Source organism: Fusarium proliferatum (genome assembly GCF_900067095.1).
Source record: "Fusarium proliferatum ET1 genome assembly, contig: FPRO_scaffold017, whole genome shotgun sequence".
NCBI classification, from domain to species: domain Eukaryota; kingdom Fungi; phylum Ascomycota; class Sordariomycetes; order Hypocreales; family Nectriaceae; genus Fusarium; species Fusarium proliferatum.
This window is the reverse complement of record NW_022194806.1, coordinates 521,043-541,329: the sequence shown is the minus strand read 5'-3', so window position 1 is coordinate 541,329 and position 20,287 is coordinate 521,043. Positions and strand designations below refer to the sequence as shown.

The 20,287-nt window shown below is 46.7% G+C and overlaps 6 protein-coding genes across 6 annotated transcripts; 2 read left to right on the top strand and 4 right to left on the bottom strand.

The window, feature by feature from the left end:
- Positions 1–480: 480 nt before the first annotated feature.
- FPRO_15951 (uncharacterized protein) lies at positions 481–1,191 on the bottom strand (the record flags this gene model as incomplete). Its single annotated transcript, XM_031224876.1, has 1 exon — positions 481–1,191. One exon carries the CDS (start codon positions 1,189–1,191, stop codon positions 481–483), a length of 711 nt encoding a protein of 236 aa, XP_031090092.1.
- A 1,595-nt stretch (positions 1,192–2,786) lies between these two features.
- FPRO_15950 (uncharacterized protein) lies at positions 2,787–3,977 on the bottom strand (the record flags this gene model as incomplete). Its single annotated transcript, XM_031224875.1, has 2 exons — positions 2,787–3,359; positions 3,414–3,977. The coding sequence occupies 2 exons, from the start codon at positions 3,975–3,977 to the stop codon at positions 2,787–2,789; spliced, it is 1,137 nt and encodes a 378-aa protein (XP_031090091.1).
- A 3,261-nt stretch (positions 3,978–7,238) lies between these two features.
- On the bottom strand, positions 7,239–8,325 carry FPRO_15949 (uncharacterized protein; the record flags this gene model as incomplete). The annotated part of the gene is made up of 4 exons (XM_031224874.1): positions 7,239–7,362; positions 7,420–7,921; positions 7,970–7,987; positions 8,040–8,325. The coding sequence occupies 4 exons, from the start codon at positions 8,323–8,325 to the stop codon at positions 7,239–7,241; spliced, it is 930 nt and encodes a 309-aa protein (XP_031090090.1).
- A 666-nt stretch (positions 8,326–8,991) lies between these two features.
- On the top strand, positions 8,992–10,139 carry FPRO_15948 (uncharacterized protein; the record flags this gene model as incomplete). Its single annotated transcript, XM_031224873.1, has 4 exons — positions 8,992–9,251; positions 9,302–9,334; positions 9,391–9,866; positions 9,928–10,139. 4 exons carry the CDS (start codon positions 8,992–8,994, stop codon positions 10,137–10,139), a joined length of 981 nt encoding a protein of 326 aa, XP_031090089.1.
- A 2,196-nt stretch (positions 10,140–12,335) lies between these two features.
- Positions 12,336–14,270, top strand: FPRO_15947 (uncharacterized protein; the record flags this gene model as incomplete). Its single annotated transcript, XM_031224872.1, has 6 exons — positions 12,336–12,977; positions 13,050–13,179; positions 13,251–13,539; positions 13,591–13,688; positions 13,742–13,991; positions 14,042–14,270. 6 exons carry the CDS (start codon positions 12,336–12,338, stop codon positions 14,268–14,270), a joined length of 1,638 nt encoding a protein of 545 aa, XP_031090088.1.
- A 549-nt stretch (positions 14,271–14,819) lies between these two features.
- Positions 14,820–20,191, bottom strand: FPRO_15946 (uncharacterized protein; the record flags this gene model as incomplete). The annotated part of the gene is made up of 2 exons (XM_031224871.1): positions 14,820–19,379; positions 19,433–20,191. 2 exons carry the CDS (start codon positions 20,189–20,191, stop codon positions 14,820–14,822), a joined length of 5,319 nt encoding a protein of 1,772 aa, XP_031090087.1.
- Positions 20,192–20,287: the final 96 nt, after the last annotated feature.

The window sequence follows — 20,287 nt, the reverse complement described above, 5'->3', positions numbered from 1 at the left end:
AACTAGACAAGGCTTCACGTATGCAAGAAGAGGGCAACGGTAAGTCTCTCCAGAAACAGTTCAGCATCACCCACTTCTCACCGGAAATCTGTTCAAGCTTCACCTGCATGGCCTTTGGGCCTCCACTCACATGCCGAAGCAAGCTGGGTGAACTGAAAGCCAGCTATGGGATTCAGTGGCTGAAATACATCGGAGCCCAAAGTTGAGAAGTAGCGTTACTAAGCCGGCCCATCAGTCTTGTCTAATACCAGCGCCTAGAAGTCTTGAGAAGCATGCGCTATTCACACAGCTCGATGAAGTATCGATATACTGTAGTGCCATCAAGAGATTATAGGGGCTTTGTACTATCTTAATTAATATTATGAAAGATATTTCTGCTTATATCCTATTAAAAAGGGGTCTTCTAGATTAAAAGATGAAGATTATATAATACTTTAACATTGAAAAATATAACGTTAAATCAAAACAAGAGGTTACTAATCATCCTCTATAGTACTCGTTACACATTGAGTAAGTTTTCTCCCATTCTTGAAACCACGGAATGATCTGGTCGTCTGCATAGTCCCACGTTTCTGGCAGTTGGTACCCGGCAGGGATACGGACGCGATAGTTCCCTGGGGCCATATGGTAGAACCCTTGTGGCTGCTCCTCAGGATCCAACTTGGCTATCTCGACATAAGTCCAACGGTCTAATCGGTCACGCAAGAATCTTTCCCAGTCTTTGCAGCCATGACCGACTTCGCCATTTGCGTATGCATAACGAAGTGAATGGGAAACAGGCCCAGGCTGCATCGTAACACATAAGCGCCGACCAGTATCCGTCGACTTCCATATCAAAGAATAGACGCTCCCCTCGAGGACGTAGTCAGGAGTGTAGTCTCCTGGCGGTTCATTTCCAAGTTTTATAACTAGAGAGCTTGGTCCGCCAATTTGACGACATTCCTTGCGAGAAATGAGTTGAGTTGTCAAATCAGGCCAAAGCATGTCCCTTGTCGTCCAACCTCGTTTGGCCCGTTCGCGAAGTGATTTGCCAAGGGCATCGTCGAAGGGTTTGATAGGGTAGAACTTGTGAGATACCACGGTTGGAATCGGAAGTAGACAGTAGGCTTTATTCCAGGATATAACATTCAAACCAGCTGTCGTAAGAGCCTTGTTGATGATTTCAACGATGGGAGAGTCGGGCGTAGCCATGATGACAATATATGTGTCTGGGTTACTGTCACGACAGAATAACTTTTGTTCCGAATAAGCTCTGTATCCTTCATGATCAAGTAGATACTGGATAAAACCCTGACACTTGGATCCACGTTCAATATATAGAAGCAGCGAGCTGACTTCCCAACGATGAAATTCAAAGAAGTTGCGGACGAAGTCTCCTGCAATGAGCCCGTCGTGCTTGCCAAGCTCCTCCCGGAAGCGCATCGGGTCGTTGACAAAAGGCTGCAATTCCCTCGTGATATTGAGCAAGCATGGCGACTCCGTCATGTAATCCACTAACCAGCGCAGAGATCGGCTCGATGCGTGTAATGCGTATATATCTGCGATGCCTAGATGTACAAGAATTGAGTCTACTATGGTCAAGTTTGGGCTCTGTGACTTATCACTTAATAAGTCGATAAGCTTCGAGGCAGATCTTGCGAAGGAGGCCATGATACTTGGTTGTGCGTGGGTTTGTATTTGGATGTTGAAGTATTTCAGAATGTTTGCAATGGCGGGGTAATAAGCCGTCAGCATAATTATTGTTCCGTTTACTGCGTTGGGGGCGAATAGATAATGATCCAGGTTATGTAAGCTTCTTCCGATGCATATTGCCTTCCATACTCAGATAAATGTGGTCGATGACGAACAAAACGTCGGAACCGTGCGGTTAACATTTGGGCGCTCATGAGTCGTTCAATGATGACGCGCAGCGTTTGCACGCGATATGTAACGCCGTGTACTTAGGGCAAGGGGATTGAGGCGGGGGATGTTGAAGCTGCCCAGAAACTACGCCTCTGCAGTGTGGTCACAGGAGCGGCTTAAGGCCCGGGGGCGCTGAATGATATTTTTGTAAGCAGAGTTGTGATAAACTCCACCTCCTCGAGACCAACTCCAGATTATTGTCATCGGGGGGTAATTGTAACATGTACTTATTCCGCAATGCCAACAATACGGGTTCTGTCTAAGCGTAATTGCACAGAAAGTAATACATTGAGTTGCGGAGTGGCAATCTACCGAAACACCGTAGGTTGGGACAAAGACAGGCAGCAATGCATCTTACAAGCGGTATCTCAAGATGAGTTTGGCTGTCGCTCTGTGGGTTCAGGGTAGCTCCTCAAGTGGAGCGCCGATCTTAAGATGCCAGCCCTGCTCTAGGAACGCGGGGCAATTTATTCCTGCCAAGAGCTCAGTTCTAAGTTAGGCAATTTTCACCACACCGCCCTCAAAAAAAGGCCCCGCTGCGTTCGCGATTCGAACCATGACCTTCGACACATTTCATAGGAATCCTCCACACCAGAATCGCTGTCCTTGATGCATCACAGGATATCATCTTCAATCGAGTGCAAAACATCGCACTACGTGTCCAGTTGCGTTCAAATAAGAGGTAAATAAATGCCTGCTCAAAGAGACCCATATGCTCTCTGTAACATTATGCTCCTCACCATCTCATTATTTCGAAACAACTGCTGCTGAATAACCCCTAGAACTCCGTAAGACTCAACCAAGTCTCAGTAAATGCTGGGTATCATGATCATACAACCCAAGTCCCTGCCAACGCCATCATATCGTAAAAAAGCCCCCATAACCTATTCAGCTCCCTCACCTGGTTCCAGAAAGTCATTAATTGCCCGCAGGAAGTCATTCACCTGCTCAACCGACCTAGCCCGCAACATCTCCCAGTTCACGCGCTGCAGACGCTGCAAGCATATCGCCGCGCCCAAGTCCTTCTCCACATTAGAAATATCGTCCACACAACCCGCAATGGCATCATTCATCAGCCCAACTTCATGCTGGAGCCCTAGCTCCTTGTCCGCGTGGTCATCTACACTCTTTTGAGCCGCTGCCAAGTCAATCTCTGCTTGTTCGGTTTCGCGGTTCGCCTCGTCTGATGTCTGTTTGGCTTGGGGGATGCTGTCTCGAACTGAGGATGGGAGAATGTGTCCGTGCTGGGCAACCAGCGCCTCGAGCTCGGTAAGTGCGTTCGCGGACTCTTGAGATTTTGCCCTGGCGACATCGCGGCTTGAGATTGCTTTTTGGAGAGCCTCGTTCAGAGTATCCGCTTGGTTGATGAGGGCCTGTGCCGCGTCGCGTTTGTTTTCGAAGAGCTGGAGGCGCTCTCGGTGTGCAGCGATTCGCTTGTGGTATTCATCGATCGGTAGCTATTGAGGGTTAGATTGAGCTGCTCAGAGCGGGCTAGTCGTAGGAGTACTTACGGGGCCTTTGGCTTCAGCGCTGGGAGAGACGATGCCTCGGGAATCGTCTGCGTCTTCTTCGTCCTCTGCATCCTCTGTGCGTATAGCCTGGGGCTCATGTTCGGTCTCAGAGTTCTTGCGACGTCTTTTACAAGGTCGGCCCTTAGATGGCGATGAGGCCATGTGCGCATCGCCATTAGGGTCTGCGACTTCATCCTCTCCGTTTGGCGGTGCACATCCCTGCGACTTGCCCGTAATCTCCAATCTGATCCTGGTGACAATACTGTTGGTGACTACACCCTTGGCAGTCTGGTCCCGGGTCGCCTCATCCTTAAGACGAGCTACCAACTGTTCCACTGTAATACCGGCTGTCCCACTCCTGGCCAGCTCGATGATGGTGGCGAGCTGCTCAATCAGGCTCTGTGCCCAGCTTGCAGGAGAATGCTGGCCCAAGAGCGACGAGGGGTCAACACCGGCTGCTAGATGAATTCGGTTCTTTGCCCGTTGGACTCGTTCTATATGAGTCTTGTTCTTGTTTTTTGTTGACTGCGGGGGAGTTGGTACGGCGTTGATTGTGTCGGCCATGGTTGGTAAGGTATCCTTATACTATCGTCGAGATACTCATTTCATCTTTAGCGCGTACGCGACTCAGATCGCGTTGCAGGGGTGACGCGACGTGGATGCGATTACATAATGCTGCCACCTCTTCCGATTGGCCATGTTACGTTGGCACCAGCCCGGTACCTGCGTTAGGTCGCAGCCTCAAAGCCCCCACCATCTCGATCAATTTAGACATATTACGTAGCAACTTTCAGAGACGCCGTAACCTTTTGAAATCGCGTCAACCACAGATCCCCAGCTCGGTCTCGTGCGTGAAATCCTTCCGAACAAGGCTGAGGATGACACAGAGGGTCGGTACATACAATGTCTTGCAATACGAGATAAGCTCCTGCGTAATACAACAACCCAAGCACGAGGTTTAAGAGCATGGCACAGACTCATGCAGCAGGAGAACATCAAGTACCATGACTTGATGCAGCACGTAACCTTCGGTCGAGCGTGTAACGATAATAACGACCAGTAAGAGTTCCAGGCTTGGTGTGACTGGAACGCAAAGATGGTAGCTGGGCGTGATAACCCCCGTAAGCCACTGCCAGCGGACCGCCACCAGCAATGGGCGCAACCCGTTTTGAACGAGGCCAGAACGTGTCTTAACAGTCAAAAACCTCATGCACCTGGAGTCTTGTCTACCTGGCGACAGTACCACGCTGAAGAGATTGCGGCTTTCTTAAGGTTCAGGTCTCCACCGAATAAACACAACGCCGTTGGACTTTACTACTGTGGCTCCTCCCAAGAGGCCGCTAACTCGATCGACTCTGGGGCCCTACTCGTCATCGATCAACAGCAACCGTTCCCATGGAACGGCCCGCCCCTAAACGACTGTTTCCAACGTCTCTCAGATCTAGAGTGTCTCCGACGCCTCTAACCTCGCAGTCTCACTCGCAATGGCCCAATCAACACGCGTTTCCTCAAAGGGCCAATGAGAGACCCTCATTGGGTCAGCATCCCGACACGCCCAAGAGCGGTCAATTCCAACAACAGCCAAGCCACACGCAAATCGCCCTTCTTTCTCAAAACCCTGCAGCGGATTCAGAACAAGCTGATCAATAGAACACACAGGAATGATGATAAGTACAACGTGCTCACCATGGTTCAATGGGTACCTGTTTTCAAACCTCCCTCTTCTTAACACCCCGAAGTCCGACATTCTCCACCGCATCGACGCCCTTGAGCTTACTGTAGCGCTACCTAAGACTGTTCTAAGTGGCCGAACCTTAAGTTCATGCTGCTTAGTGAAGGCGGCAGTCACAAAGCGTCCCATGTTGACGATTTTGCTCCAGGTATTTTTCACTTGCCAGTTCCTGTCGGGATTGACTGGACCCCGCTTCGCTGGCAGGACCGGCTAAAGTGGGAACGCGACGCAATGCGATTTAATAGCCAAGCACGCTACCTGATGATTCAACCCGAGCAGACGGTATATATGCTCCCGGATACAATCCACTTCATCTTTCGCAAGATGAGTAAACCAACCTCCCTTACAGGTAGGAGGTACTTACCTAGGCTGGGCCGAGGCGATGGCTATGCCTATTAAAATACTAAGAGCTCAGTGAGACAGAGTCGGAAGTCACTGCAAATAAGGCGGGGAACTGGGTCGCGTGTCTTGTCGAGGTTGTGAAACAGCGTCGATAGACAAAAGACTGGGGTGAGATGCCTGGCGGGCGGGAAGAGCTTGAGCTTGTAATGAATACACTCGAGGTTGGTTCTACAATCACACCGGCCATACGACGGGGAATTTTCTAATGCAGACTGAGCAGAGATGGAATGAATTTATGACAGTTGATGTCTTTTTTGCATTTCAGGGCTGGGACCTGAACGTTTTCTAATGAAGCATTGCATCTGCACCTTGTAATGATTGGGATACCCATCAGACGGGGCGTACAAAATTGGCGAACTTGACACTAGGTTCTCTTGGCCGGATTAAGCTCTCAACCACAAGTCTCAGCGGCAGATAACGCTTCAAGCTCACAACTTAGATATCGCTACGTGATGCCGCTGCCGTCGACGAAGCAGGGGTCCGATGCTTGATAATATTCAAAGACGGCTTTACAGAGGCCTAAGCTGAAACTCTGCGAGACAGAACAGGAGTATAAGGAGACCAAGCAATCGCTACATGACTGTTATAGAATCATCCAAGCGGTCTTGGAGAACAGGTTGCAAAGCATGGACGGATGGTGATTATCACAGAACGTTTGGAATTGAATTCCTAGGTAAGATGTACTGAACATCTTCTTACATTGAGAATAGTCACTACCTTCTTTATCGTATATCAACCAGCCAGATAATAAACCTCAGCCATCAGATAGATACATCTCCAAGCTTAGCTGAGAAAACCGCCACAATCCCTAAATCCAGAGCTTTAATGTACTCTAGCTCTATAAAAGTAGCTGTCCTTGTTGGAATACCCAGCTTAACTGCCCTTTTCGGCAATTGGTGGGAGTTCCACGGCACTTTTGTGCAACACAAGTGACTAAACCATGTAACTAGCTTCCATGGAAGGGCGCCATTTTGTACTGTCTCGAGAGTCTGACGATGAGACATTGAGGAATCTGAACGCTGCACCCCTGAAAGCATCACCAATCAAGCCTTTCCGTCAGTGAAGCCTTGAGATACTTGAAGCAACATTCTCTCCTCAGCAACTCCGGCCTTTCCTTGAGTTCACAACAACTGGCCTGGAAATTTCCAAGGGCGATATGTCTGCAGCCAATACCGTCGTCAAAAGGCTCTCAACTCCAGTGAAGTGAAGGTAGCATTTTGCAATCGGTCACACGAGAGGCCGTTGATTCAAATGAGGTGCCAGCGCAGTGACCTTCAACATGAAGTGGGCTTCAGATGCAACAGACTAAAGACGTAATCAAAAACTTCATTATGACTACTAGGGACAAAGAAGAGTGGCAAGGCCAAACGGTGCTGGGTAGACATAGCCAACGCCCTATTTACTAGTTAGGACAAGGACGGCGAAAGTAGAAACTAGGTACGGCGGAAATATGACGCCATCCACTAGTATTACTCCCCTGGGAGTGTTATAGAGGTCTAGGGAAGCTGTTACCAAGTAGTTTTGGCCCCTGGCCCAGAGTCCCAAAACTCGGAACCACGAGAGAGTAAATCCCGCGGCAAGGTTTACACGTATTCTACACCGCATTCGAGAGAATCTATGCAACGCGCGTCGGTAGAAGAACCGCGGCAGTGTTCCATTGCATGATAATGCCAGCAAGAATAAGTCGCTGTCTAGTTGATAGTAATAATTCCAGACCCATTCGTCGCTTGTATCAATGTAAGGTTCCCCGTGATATGAGCTTGTTCCGTGCTAGACAAAGCACTCCCAATAAAAACGACCTCCACAGCGACAAAGCTGTAAATATGAAGTCAGTATACCTGTTAGCATTTTTGGAAAAGTCGTTGAACTTACGTTGCAGTAGCTACAAGTATTTCCACTCTTTTCGCCTTGCTGAAATACGCCAGGATACCAGCAAAAATGGCCGTAAACAAAACCGTGAAACCAATCCTCTGGTTAGTTGTTGGGCGTCCATTGAGTACCAAGATAGTGAGAGGAGGCAAGATAGCAGCTATCACAGTAACAATGATGCTGGTGAGCCGTATTATGCGGGCATCTTGGTACGTCACATAGCCACTTTCTTCGTCAATAACCTGGCCCACCTTCATCCTCCGGCCAAATGCAAGATGAAATGGCCCCGCGATAAATCTCATCAAACCCCTTGTGAACAAATCGTCGTCCTCAGCTGCGGGTTGCAAAGTCATATAGAGATCAGGATTATCTGATCCATCTCCAGTCCACGTATTGATCTCTGCTCCTGTTTGGAAGTTCTTCCCTCCCTTATCCATCGCTAACCAATTTCTCAAACTCTGTAACTGAGACTTTTTGGGACTCGGGAGTTGACTGATTGCAGAATCTGAGAAGGATCTTAGCAGGCGAAAACGCATAAACTACCAAGACATACACTGCGCAAGGAATTTATCTAGCGACAGTTATTAGCATTGCTATATATGCAAATAGATTATGCAACATACTATACCGCATTAGCTTTTCCCTCAGTTGACATAATTTCTGATGCTGGTCACTGTTATTCTGTTGGCTATCATAGAAGCTTTCTCCATTCTTCCGTTCTTCTTCCGTTCCAATCTCATCAAGAGAGTTTTCCAAGTAAAAGTCACTCTGTAGCTGGAGGATCTCTGCTTGCAGTGAAAGCAAGCATAGGATATTTGCATCGTCAAATCGACGAAAGATGGCCAGATTCTTGTCACCTTTCATCATATGTGCTAGTCGCACATACATCGATGGAGGCTGGCGACTCATGTTGTCATTGGTGGCTGAATCCAGTAATTGTGTAAGGAGAGTATTCAAATGAGGGACGATGCGTGGGTAAGAAGTAATTTCAGGCAGCCTGCTTTTCAGCCCCAAGCGGATTGTAAGCGCCTATTTAGCAATGCTCACTGTTCGGTAGTTCGTTAGTGTGAGACTGTTTAATCCTTATTGGGCAGACACTGGCGCTACTGTCTCGGCTTGCAGCTGTTGTGAAATCAGGCTGCGAGATATGCACAGGTATTCGTCACAATAAGCCACCTTGAAAATGCCTTACCAACACGTGGGCCAATCATAAACTGGTATTTCATCGCTACAACAGAAAGATTCAGAGGTATCCCTGTTGAGAAAGTTGCTAATTATAGCTCCTGTCAAGGAATATAATGCCTTGGTGGCTCTCAACACTTTTACCTAACTTTTATCCGCATTTTTCTAATCCCTACTCCGCAGAACTATTATTATTTCCTGCTGTGACCCTAGATAAAAAAAGGCATGTCGTCCTCTTTTTCTACAAAGTCATTTCTCCGGGATGCTTCTCTGGTAATTGGCTGCATTATTGAACTAATTCTTATTTTGGTTTTTATCAAATGGGTGAAAAGAGTCCGGGCCCTTGGGTTTCAGTTGACACTTTATATGCAAGAAGTTGATTTACTCGACAATATGCTCAGAGAAAACGAAGAAGTCATTGCTCATCTGGGCCATGAGCCTCCTATCTCTGTTCAAAAGGCGCATCAGCTTTGTCAATTTCACCAGATTATGTTAAACAGGAACCTCGAAAGGAATGGCCTCGAGCGCGGCTGTGATACCGCAGGTTTCCCAATTGAAAACAGGTTCAGGCTGGTATGGCATAAAGATGAATGGGAGAAAGTACTCAGACTCTTTAGAGGGTCGGTTTTTAGCCTGAGAGACCTTTGTGCCGAGTAAGTTTATATACTAGTTCATTTCATTTAACTAATCTCAAGGACCACAGTATCAGGATGCATACACAGTTACGAAACATGACGTAAGAGCTCGTCTGTTCCACTTTATTTTTGAGCAGTGCTGACTGTTATCTACCAGAGCGGCTATGTCTCGACTAGACCAGGAATTTGCAGGTGCTCCCTCGGCAAAGGATTTAGTTGACCTTCAAGGAGACGACTTTTTTGTTATTGCATACATACAAGCACACAATCTGTCAGATTATCCACATCTTCCCCGCCACCGCAGAGCTGTACCAGCAACTCTGAAGCTAGATACTGGCGCAAGTATTGACCATGTTTCTGAAAGCTTTTTATTGGATGTACTGAGCCTAAAGAAACAATGCTTTCTTCCTATCCCAGAACATGAACAGGAACCAGTTACAGGGTTTGATGGGACTCAGTTTACACCAAGGTATCGTATAGAGCTTCAGTGGTCACGAGAGCTGAACAAGGGGATGAGGAGTCATATGTTCTTAGTTGTCCCAAATTGTCCTTGCGACGTGGTTTTGGGAGCACGAAATTTCCTTCAGCAAGCTACTGGCCTTACCAGAAGAATCCAAATTGCTGCAGGCAGACGTAAGTGTCAAGAATGAAAGATACTGGACATAAAGCAACGGCTTGCTGACTGCGTTGGTAGGATTAAATGAGTCAGAACAACAGCGTCGGGATGAAGTCATTAATGCAGAGCGGGAAAGAGAGCGTGCCAGGTTTGAAGCAGCAAAGGCAAAGCGTGCACAGAGATCATGGACTAGGCGATCATCGACATCTCGTGAGGAGGATTTAGAGATGCAACCGCAGGGTGGGCCAAGCTCGGCTTCTGCAGAGGGAAATCTTGTAGATACTTCTTAGAGACGGCGAAGATAACCGGGTTATGTAGAAATCTGGAGACAGAGATTCTGTCTTACGAAAGCGAGACTTTCAACGCCACAGTCCCTGTAAAGTCATCTGCAGCCAATGTTCGGTCCTTGGATCTTGAATGGACAAGCTGAGACGAAACCCCTTGATTGTCTCAAGTCAAAAATGGTTCAGAGGGTCTGCTGAAGTTTGAGTATTCAGATCTTGAGATTGATACGATTCTATCTCCCTATACCACAGTAAAAACTATCACCAGACGAACCCGAGGGGTTAAAGATGAATCAACGAGCTGAAAATACCATTAGATAGCGGTTCTGCTGCATCTTGATAGTGGAATTTTGAGCAAAAGCGAACTGGTGCTTTCCTTTCGATTCGGCAACTAACCAGCCCGCCTTGTGGAAGAGCTATTTCATTGGCATGTTGGCAATCAACTACCCAAGGGAGCTCCCAGGACCTGGATACCGTACATAATAAGTCAAAACGTGTATCCTGGAAAGCATCAACTCAAGATGACTACGACTCACACATATTCTGATTTCCATTCCTTCGGCTATGGCGGCGTAAACGATCGGGGTCCCAATGGGACAATCTCTTTGATGCTCGCTCAGGATATCCATACACCTCTACGGTTCAGGTTGAAGGCGGCGCAGAAATTACCTACATTTACAACAAATTTCATTTGATTTCTTCCCGCCGACTGCAAGGCACAAAATCTGTTATGCAGACAACGGAGTATCACGCACTAGAGGAGGAGTTGTTTGAGAATCGACCTGCCCAGTGTCAGCCTCCAAAAGCGGTGGACATAATCTAGCAGATTCAGCGACAAAGGGCGCGTTGACGATAGAGAAGACTCTATTGTTTTGACGTTTCGCCGACTGAGATCAGAGAGAAAGATGAGGCCAAGACGATTTGAGAGTATTACCCTAAGGACAGCGAGATTAGGTTTTGCCCAGCTGATCAACAGCCGATTCAGGCACTATCTGAAACGGATACCATGCAGGCCAGTAGTAGATGATTTGTCAAAAGGCAAGGGATTTCGTTACGCACATTTGAATACGCCCCAAGATAGAAGAGGAGACAATTACTTCATTGTTGTCTGTCAGGAGGCATCCCTAAAGGTAGTCAAATGCTTTCGCGTATAGAATATAGATACGTCATTACTACGGGGTTTAGAGCTCATGGTTCTATTCAGATGCAAGTCTCTTAAATCAATAGGCAGCACGAAACGACAAAGGACAAGATATGTAAATATCTGGATGGTGCAAGGAGACTATTACAAGTACCAGATTTAACGGTCACGTTGTTAATATTGAAGCGTCTGTCTACCTTTACACTGGTAGGGTTCTTCACAACAAAGATCAGTAGGTGTTACTCAACATGCCAATACAGCTGCGATGAGTATGCTCCGGGTCATGCAAAAGATTTTCTACAATGCAGTTGGACAACCCGTTCAAGTTGAGGAGATGGGCTGGCTCATCTAGAGTCATCAGAGCACGACCAAGAGACCCCGAGACTGGATGACAATTTGTTGTTGTGTTGACACTACGGGCGTTGTAGATATCACCGTAAAAGATCTGATATCCGTGACGCAGAAGACCGGCATTCCGGGCAAGGGGATCGTGGAGACCAAGTGCTCATTGAAACTCTGGTGCACAGATCAGATGGAGCAACCCATGGAACGACCATTTACAGATATGATAGCTAGGATCGCATTACCGAGCAAAAGGATTCCTTAGACCGCAGCACGAATTACACCCGCGATGGATTTGATCGAGTCGTTGAGACGCTGGGGCCCGATGGCAGCATCTCTATTACTTACTACGAGAATTATATTTGCCGTATACCCGCTTCCGAATTATAAATAGAATGCCGTTTCCGAAGTTCGTATCGCGACCCTTGTGATCGGCATTAATGGCTATCTAACTTTGGTTAGCCTAGCAACTATTGCTCTTCAATCATGTTAAATATGTATCCGATTATCCGGAACCCCGCTTCCTCACAGCAGCGTTGTAATGATTGCGGGACTTCTTGTAATACGAGAAACCAAATATGCAAGGTTCGGATGATGCGGAGTAGACTCAGTTTGTACAGATATAACAAATCTATAAACAGAGAATGATACAATCCAGTATCCTCGACACACAAGTTCTGGGTGACGGCTGCCAAGGTCTCTGAAAGCAGACTTTCAATATGCATCCACTTCCCTTATTGCTTTTGACTACTCGAGTAATAGCCGGCACAATTGAGTTAGCCTCGAGAGCGAGTGTATCCGACAATGACTCTGCCTATTCTGAGTCGGCCAGTTCTGCTCTTACACCACTCGGATATGCTGCAGCCTTTGTTAACACTGATATACTGGCCAGTCGAGATGGTTATCTAGAAATTTTCACATTGGTCGACTACGACGTTGATACGTGTGCGGAACGGTGTAGCGACAACAAAGAATGTGTTGCTTTCAATATCTACTTCAAGCCGGATCACCCCGAAACTTCGTCAAACGATAAGACAGCGGTCATCGAGTGTGCTCTATGGTCTAAGCCACTAAGTCTCCCGGACACAGAGATTGGCAGCGATGTTGTTGCCGGAAGTAATGCTTACAATCAAGAAAAGGCTCTAGCTGGTCCAGGGCCCGGATCAGTACAGACACTCCCAATCAAGTTTCCTAGCGTGACGCAACTTGGGGATACTTATTATTCCGTGGAGCTGACGTGCGATGGCCAAAGGATGCCTGTTATGCTTGATACTGGCTCCGCTGATCTGTTTCTTGTATCCAACGAGTGCCCGAATACGCCCACTAGTGGATGTTACAACAGCACGCCTTTCGAGATTCAGGTAAAAGTTCCTCTCTGAGAACAAGAAATCGTGTTTATATGGCTGGTAACCAGCAAGCTTACATATATATAGCCAACGACAAACATGCCAGTGAATCAAAGTTTCTTTACAATTGTTGGGACTGGGCCGGTTTTTGGCAATCAGTCTATCTTGGATGTCGAATTTGGCACAAAGGACATTATTGCAAGAGACTTGGGTGTCGGTAAGCTATCTGCTTGTTCTTTATACTGAGAAAAAGTATAAAATAACGAAATCTGATATGTAATGAAATAGGTCTTGTTTATAACGCTGTGCAGATGGAGTTTCAGAATGGAAGCTTTTCTGGAATACTAGGCATGGGTCTCCGAAATGTTTCTCGGCAGTTCTACCAGTATCAAAACTTACCACCATTCGATACCTTGGTTGCACAAGAAAGGGTACTTGCACCCAAGTTCTCAACAGTATTCCCGCGATATGCAGATCCAAACAGTCCTAAAGAAGGCCGTTTGACTATAGGTGGCATTGACAAGGAAGCCTCGAACGGACGGAAGATAACATACAGCGATATAGTAGACAGCCCCAAGTAAGTATTCTCTGTATGTCTTGAAGAAAATGACTTGCTAAATATTATTAGTTATAATTATCCAGGGACCCCTCCGGCACCGCAGCTCTGGTCTATTACGGTTGATGGGATGAGGTTTAACGGTAGAAACATTTCCCTACCGGCAAGTGGTACGCCTTCTAGCATCTCCCAGTTGCTGAAAGCCAGCATTAATGCGAAGTAGGTATTGTTTCAGGATCGCCGTATATTGCAGCTATAGACAGTGGGACGTCATTTATGGCCGTTGGTGGCACGGTGTTCGACCAGATCGCAAACAACATCATTGGCCCATCGCAATCATCGGGTCTGGTTGTCTCATTCGATTGCTCAAAACCACAGCATTTGGAGATCAAAATAAATGGCCAATGGATTGATATCAATCCCCTCGACTTGATCACCCCAGGAGACTGGTTTATCCTAAATGGAACACAAATGTGAGCATGCACTATACAATGACGACTGACCAGGCCTAACATTGCTTCAGGTGTCGGGCTTCTGTCAACGCGCAGAGCCTTTCATTGGCTGACTCAATATTGGGCGTTCCATTTCTCCGTAACGTTTTGGCAGTTTTTGACTACGTGTCAGATGATATGTACTCCGTACAACCGAGGATTGGCATCGCTCCTTTGACAAATTGGTCCTTGGCTTTGGAGCAATATAAATTGTCGCACAAGGCGAGAGTTGGCCCGCAAATACCTTTTCCTGGCTTCTAAGACCTCAGAAAAGGGTCAACATCAGAGACTATAGTTCGCTAAGATTGATCGGGCCATAAACAAATTGAGACCTAGAGGTTAACTTGGCATGAAACTGTTCACTTAATATTCACCTATATATATATATTACATTCCTTTAATATCTATCTTAATTATTAAATTAAATAATAGAAGGATATATTAACTCTTATTTAAATATTTTTAATATTAAAGTACTGGATTTTATCTTTTAATAAAAGCTATCAATACAGCGATTAATATACTATCTTATAATACTATAATATAAGGAAATTAAATTGTAACTGTATATAACTACCTGTTTATAAACTGAAAGATTAAGATATAAATAATATAGACTATAGTTTTTAAAATAATATAAAGTAATAATTAAGCTTATTATTATTAAGTTAAACTTAAAAAATAACTTATATACTACTTATAACTAATTTATATTATTATTAATTTGAAGTGTTTATTTAACTTAAATAACGCCCTAATAAAAGACTAAGTACTAATTCTATTATAATCTATAGTAGATACTGAATAGCTCTATAAGGGATAACCATCTGGCCGAAAAGTTGCAATAGAGCTTCTGAAACGATCAACGTTCGCACCGAGATTAAAGCTCCTCTGACCACTTCTGTCATCGACCCAGACCGTATTGTCACGAATATGAAGACTCAGTGACTCTTCAAAGCCTTGATGAATCATGATCTCACACACGCATTTCAGAGTTCGATCCGTCGGATGCGCGGTAGCCCCAAGACCAGTAGCAGTACCCTCATCAGTATACGTAGGGTCAGCAAACATGCCTGTAGCTGCTTTCACAAACGCTGGCTGTTGCTTCAAAACCCTATATAGCCTCTCTTGATCATAGCCTTCAGTTTTCTCAAGCCGATGGATAATGGCAGCAACGGCTTCTTGAGACAACACGAACTGATTTGCCAAGACCTCAAGTGCAGAGGCACATATGCCCTTATCGGGATTCTCCAGCAGCTCAGTAACAATCTCGATCGTTTCTGCTGGCAGTGCTGACCGGCTCCGATGCTTGAAGGCCTCTAACGCTGCCTTTTGCATCTCAGTGTCAGGGTTCTTGAGCAGCTCAGTAATAGCCTCCGCAGCTGCTGGAAGTATTTCAGACTGCATTTTCAACACGTCTAGCGCGGCATTTCGTACAGCAGATTCTGCAGCTCCAAGCTGTATTACAACAGCCTCAATAATGCCTTGGGGTAGGTCTCGCTGGACTTTAATGGCCTCTAATATTCCCCTTCGTATGCGTGGATCTAGATAGTTAACCTCTCTGGCGATGGAGTTGATTACAGATTCAGGTAATGTCTTCTGACTCATGAGGGCAATGAGAGAAGCCTCTGAGAAGTCTGTTGATGCGTCTTTAAGCCGTTGATCAAGAATCTGAACCGTCATTTGAGGTAGATCTGTTTTGCCCTCTAAAACGCTCGTGATAGCCTGATGGCTGCTCTCCGCTGTATCTTCAATCCGTCGTATAATAGCATCAATGAGGACCTTAGGCAAGACTGGCTGCTCTAAGACACCTTCAGCCGCCTGTCGGACAAGAATATCCTTATCCTTGAGTAGATCAGAAATAGTGTCAAGAACTGACTTAGGGAGTGGTGAGTGAGCGCCCAAGGCTTTCACGGCCTCTCGCCGTACATAGTCATGTGGGTCATGAAGATACCTGGTGATCTCATCAACTATTGCTTTTGGTAGCGCTTCTTGATTCTGCAAGACATTTAGAGCCGTCGTCTGCACATGCCAGACATTCTCAGATAGTAAATCAACAACGATATCAACTGTTGCCTGGGGCAACTCCGATTGCTCTGGCAGGGCTTCCAGTGCGGCCTTTTGTACCTCACGATCGGGGTCCTTGAGTCGCGCTGTCATAGCCTCAAATGTTGCTCGAGGCAAGTTTGATTGAAGTTTGAGGGCTACTAGCGCGGCCTTTTGCACTTTGGGTTCTGGGATCTCAAGTTGTGCTGTGATAGCCTCAATCGTTGCTTGAGGCAAATCTGGCTGACACCAGAGGGCTTCTAGCGCGGCCTTTTGCACTTTGGGTTCTGGGATCCCAAGTCGCGCTGTTATAGCCTCAATCGTTGCTTGAGGCAAGTTTGATCGATGCTCGAGGGCTTCCAGCGCGGCCTTTTGCACTTCTGGTTCTGGGATCTCAAGTCGTGCTGTTATAGCCTCAATCGTTACTTGAGGCAAATCTGGCTGATACCAGAGGGCTTCTAGCGCGGCCTTTTGCACTTCGGGTTCTGGAATCTCAAGTTGTGCTGTTATAGCCTCAATCGTTGCTTGAGGTAAATTTGATTGACCCTCGAGGACCTTTATCACGGCAGCTTGTATGTTGGGCTGTGAATCGTCAAGATGTTCTGTGATAGCTAGAAGAAGTTCAGTGCAAGATATTGACTGATATCGTAGCGATTCCAATATAGCATCTTGAGCACCAGGCTCTAGCCTCTTGAGGTGCTTGATAATAGCATCAATCGCTGATTGGCATAATGCTGACTGTGTTGCCAAGAGCACCAATGCAGCTTCTTGTATATCATAATTTGGATCTTGAAGCTGCTTTAAAATAACCCTCATATTTGTTAGAGTTAACGATGACTGATTCCTCAGTGATTCTAGCGCAGCCTTTCGTAAATCAGGATCTGTCTCTTTTTCGAGCTTCTTGGTGATGGCCTCGATATTGGCTGCGGGTAATTGAGCATCATAATACCGGAGAGCTTTTAGCACGGCCATTTGTATGTTGGGATCTTGATCGTCAAGCTGCTCAGTAATAACTTCGATGACAACTTCAGGTAAGACTTGATGGAGGTAACGGTCCTTGATCCTGTGATCTTGGGTCTCAGTGCTCATTAGCCACTTGACGAAAGCCTTAGCAAACGGCTTGCGCATTGTTGACAGACCATAGAAGACACCACCGACCCGGCCTCCACGCCGGATTGAAATCATGCGTTTCGCGAAGCTTTCAACAAGAGCATCGATATGCTCATCAGACAAAATAGACTGATTTATCAGTATGTCCATGATCCGGTTATGGTGGTATTCATTGCCGCGCAGAAGTCCAAGAAGGATATGAACATGTGTTTCTCGTAATGTAGACACTTGTTCCAAGGCTGCTATGGCGCTATAAGTCAATTCCGAATCGTCTTGTCCAATGAACGATATTATAATTCCTAACAGTTCCTGGGACAAGACCCGTTTCCTGACCGATCGGAGGATAATGCATTTGGCTTTTACTTGTCCTTGTTGAAGTGCAATTTGCAGTGAACTATCGGGAAACTCGGCTTCAATGGCCAGGCTAGTACTTTCTTTGAGATCACATTCAAACAGAAGCCAATCCGATAAGGTTTTCTCGAGACGGGCTCGGTAGGGCTGAGGTTCGGTTTCAGAACGTGGGATTTCGCTTAAGCAGTGCATAATCAATCGTTGATGAGAGGGTCCTAAAAGATCCAACGGTTCTTCTTCAATCGCCTCGAGTAGTTCAAACCCCTGACCTTGTTCATGTAATAGGCCAGCCACGAAGTGCCACATAATGTTGTATCGCCCATCGTACTTGTGAGATTGCAGAAATTTTAGAGGGCAAGTCGTGCTGATTTTCTTCTCACCAAACACTGTATACTTCATAATTCGCTCTTTCCAATGTCTCACGAAATATCGTGCTGCAAAGTACTCCTGAAAGGTCAAGTGTATGAAGTAGTAGAGTTGATAGTTTGGCCGGGCTGATGGGTCTGAGGTCCGCAGAAACGAGAGGCAGGGCAGGCTATCGTCTAGGTTCAGAAGGAGGTTGGAATGGTCATTAGCAATGTTTCTGTCACTTTGGCTGAACTCTATCCGATCGGTTGCCAGGCCAGAAAAGCCTAGGTACTCCAAGAACTGCAACTGTTCTTTAACCTCCTTTTCGATCTGCCTTTGGCCGGCGGTACGTAAAGATTGGGTCTCGACTTTTGCAAGTCTCTCAGCATCCTTCTTCCACAAGCTCGTCTGGATAGCTTGATAGAGTGTCGTCATTGTGTCTGGATTCTCAGTTCTGTCAGACTTGATGTCGTCCCAGCAGTAGCAGAAAGCATCCAGCTGTATCGGTATCCGAACAAGGCCTCGAACTAGCTCATGGCTCTCGGGAAATCCCTTGAGCTCATGCACATTCTTCTTGTGAACCTTCTCTATGTAGTCGTCCATCTGCTCCGGTTTGAATCCGATAGTCTCTAGCTCAAGGTCAACTTTGACGCCATGCGGAAGACTCGCAGATGGCCGCGACATGATAATCACGTTGGGCTGCTTGACTAGGTCTAAGAGAAAGACGGACATATCACCAGACCGACTCAGATTAACGACTTCATCCCAACCGTCGAGGATGAAAAGTGTTCGATTGTGCTTCAGTGCCTTGTGTAATTCTCGGGAGAAGAGCTTGATACCACCAACCCCATACTCGTTCGAAGAATGGAAAAACTCATGGTCGAAGAGCTTACTGAGATTATATCCCGCACTTGGCCGCTGTTTCAAATTTCGAAGAGGAATCCAGAGCGCACGGTCGAACAAGCTGTTCCACATACCATTTCTCATGAAATCATGGATCATCTTCCTGCACAAAGTGGTCTTACCGATGCCGGCACGTCCACGGATCAGAATCCTTCGAGGCAAGATGTGGGTACCATCAGAGTTTTTGCGCTGGTCGAAAATCTTTGTCAAGCTAATCTCGTCTTGGCGTGCTGCCACCTCGAGCTTTTGTCGCCCGAGAAGCGTGAAGGGCGACAACGAACCTTTCTCATCCAGGCGGTCTGGACCAGAAACACCCCTCTCAGGCTGCTTCACAATGGCGAGGTTGATGTAGGATTGATGCTTGTCGACAGGGTCTCCCGAGAGCCGCTCAACTTTGAGCCTGTCTTCGGTGTAGCATCTTTCACGTATCCAAGCGTCGGCTTGTTCAAGAAGTGTCCCAGTCCGTATCACATCGAGAAAGCCTCGTACAGTCTCCACAACCTGTCGGTAGTCTGCCTCCTCGGCGCAAAATTTATTCATCAGTATATGGGGCCGGTCGAGAGCAAGTCGGATTGGGACGCAGTCCAGTGTTGCAGAATCCATGTTGACGAGCTAACGAATAGATTAACACAACGAATAGTTGGCAGTTGTTTGTGTTCTCTCACCAGTTTCCTTTCATAAGGCAACAACCGCGAAAGGAATGGAACCTTGGCTGTGAGGAGTGTGTACCGTTTTTCATAGAAAGTAGCCACTTTAAAGTCCTCCTCACGGTGCTTGACGCAAAGTCGTGAGAACTCGCATACAAGATGCACAAGTTTAGACTCCGGTGCCTTGACCCAATCAAGCAGCCCAGTTAATCGTTGGTTTCGGATGGATGCCAAAGCGCTTAGACCTGGCTGTGCCCAAACTGCTATGTCTTCAAATGAAGTGCCTCGGAATGGCGTTGCGAGGAAGATGATTCCACGCGTGGCTTCTTGAATAGCCGTGTAACTGTCCTTTGCCATAACAAGAGTCTGCATTAGGATGACTCCTCCGAGACATGAGGCGATGAAGAAAAGTTTTCGATCTCTATTTGAGACCAAGCCAAGAAGGCCATGAAGGAGGGATGCGGCAAGCTCTTCGATTCCAAAAGGCACCGAGTCGTTCATTTCAAACATGGCAGCGGGCCAGTTGCATGTATAGATGCGAGTACCTGGAACCTCTCTGGAAAGCATATTTCCGTCGACCAGCCAGTTGACCTGTTGCCCATCTGGCGTCTTGTATGCCCAGGTCTCGGGCGACTTTGTATCAAGACCATGAATGGCAATGATGTCGATACCCGTGTCTGTTTCAGGTGTGATCTTATCAGGCGGGTCAACGAGGTTGAATTCAACGGCGCGCGGTCGGTTGACGGCTTGCGTTCGAGATGTCGTAGTCACAGGCATCGCAGTGATAGAAACAGGCCTACACACACAGAATTGAAGAGCGTTTTCATAGGATGGGCAGAAAAGAGTGAGAGATTCTGCTCAGAAATGGCCAAT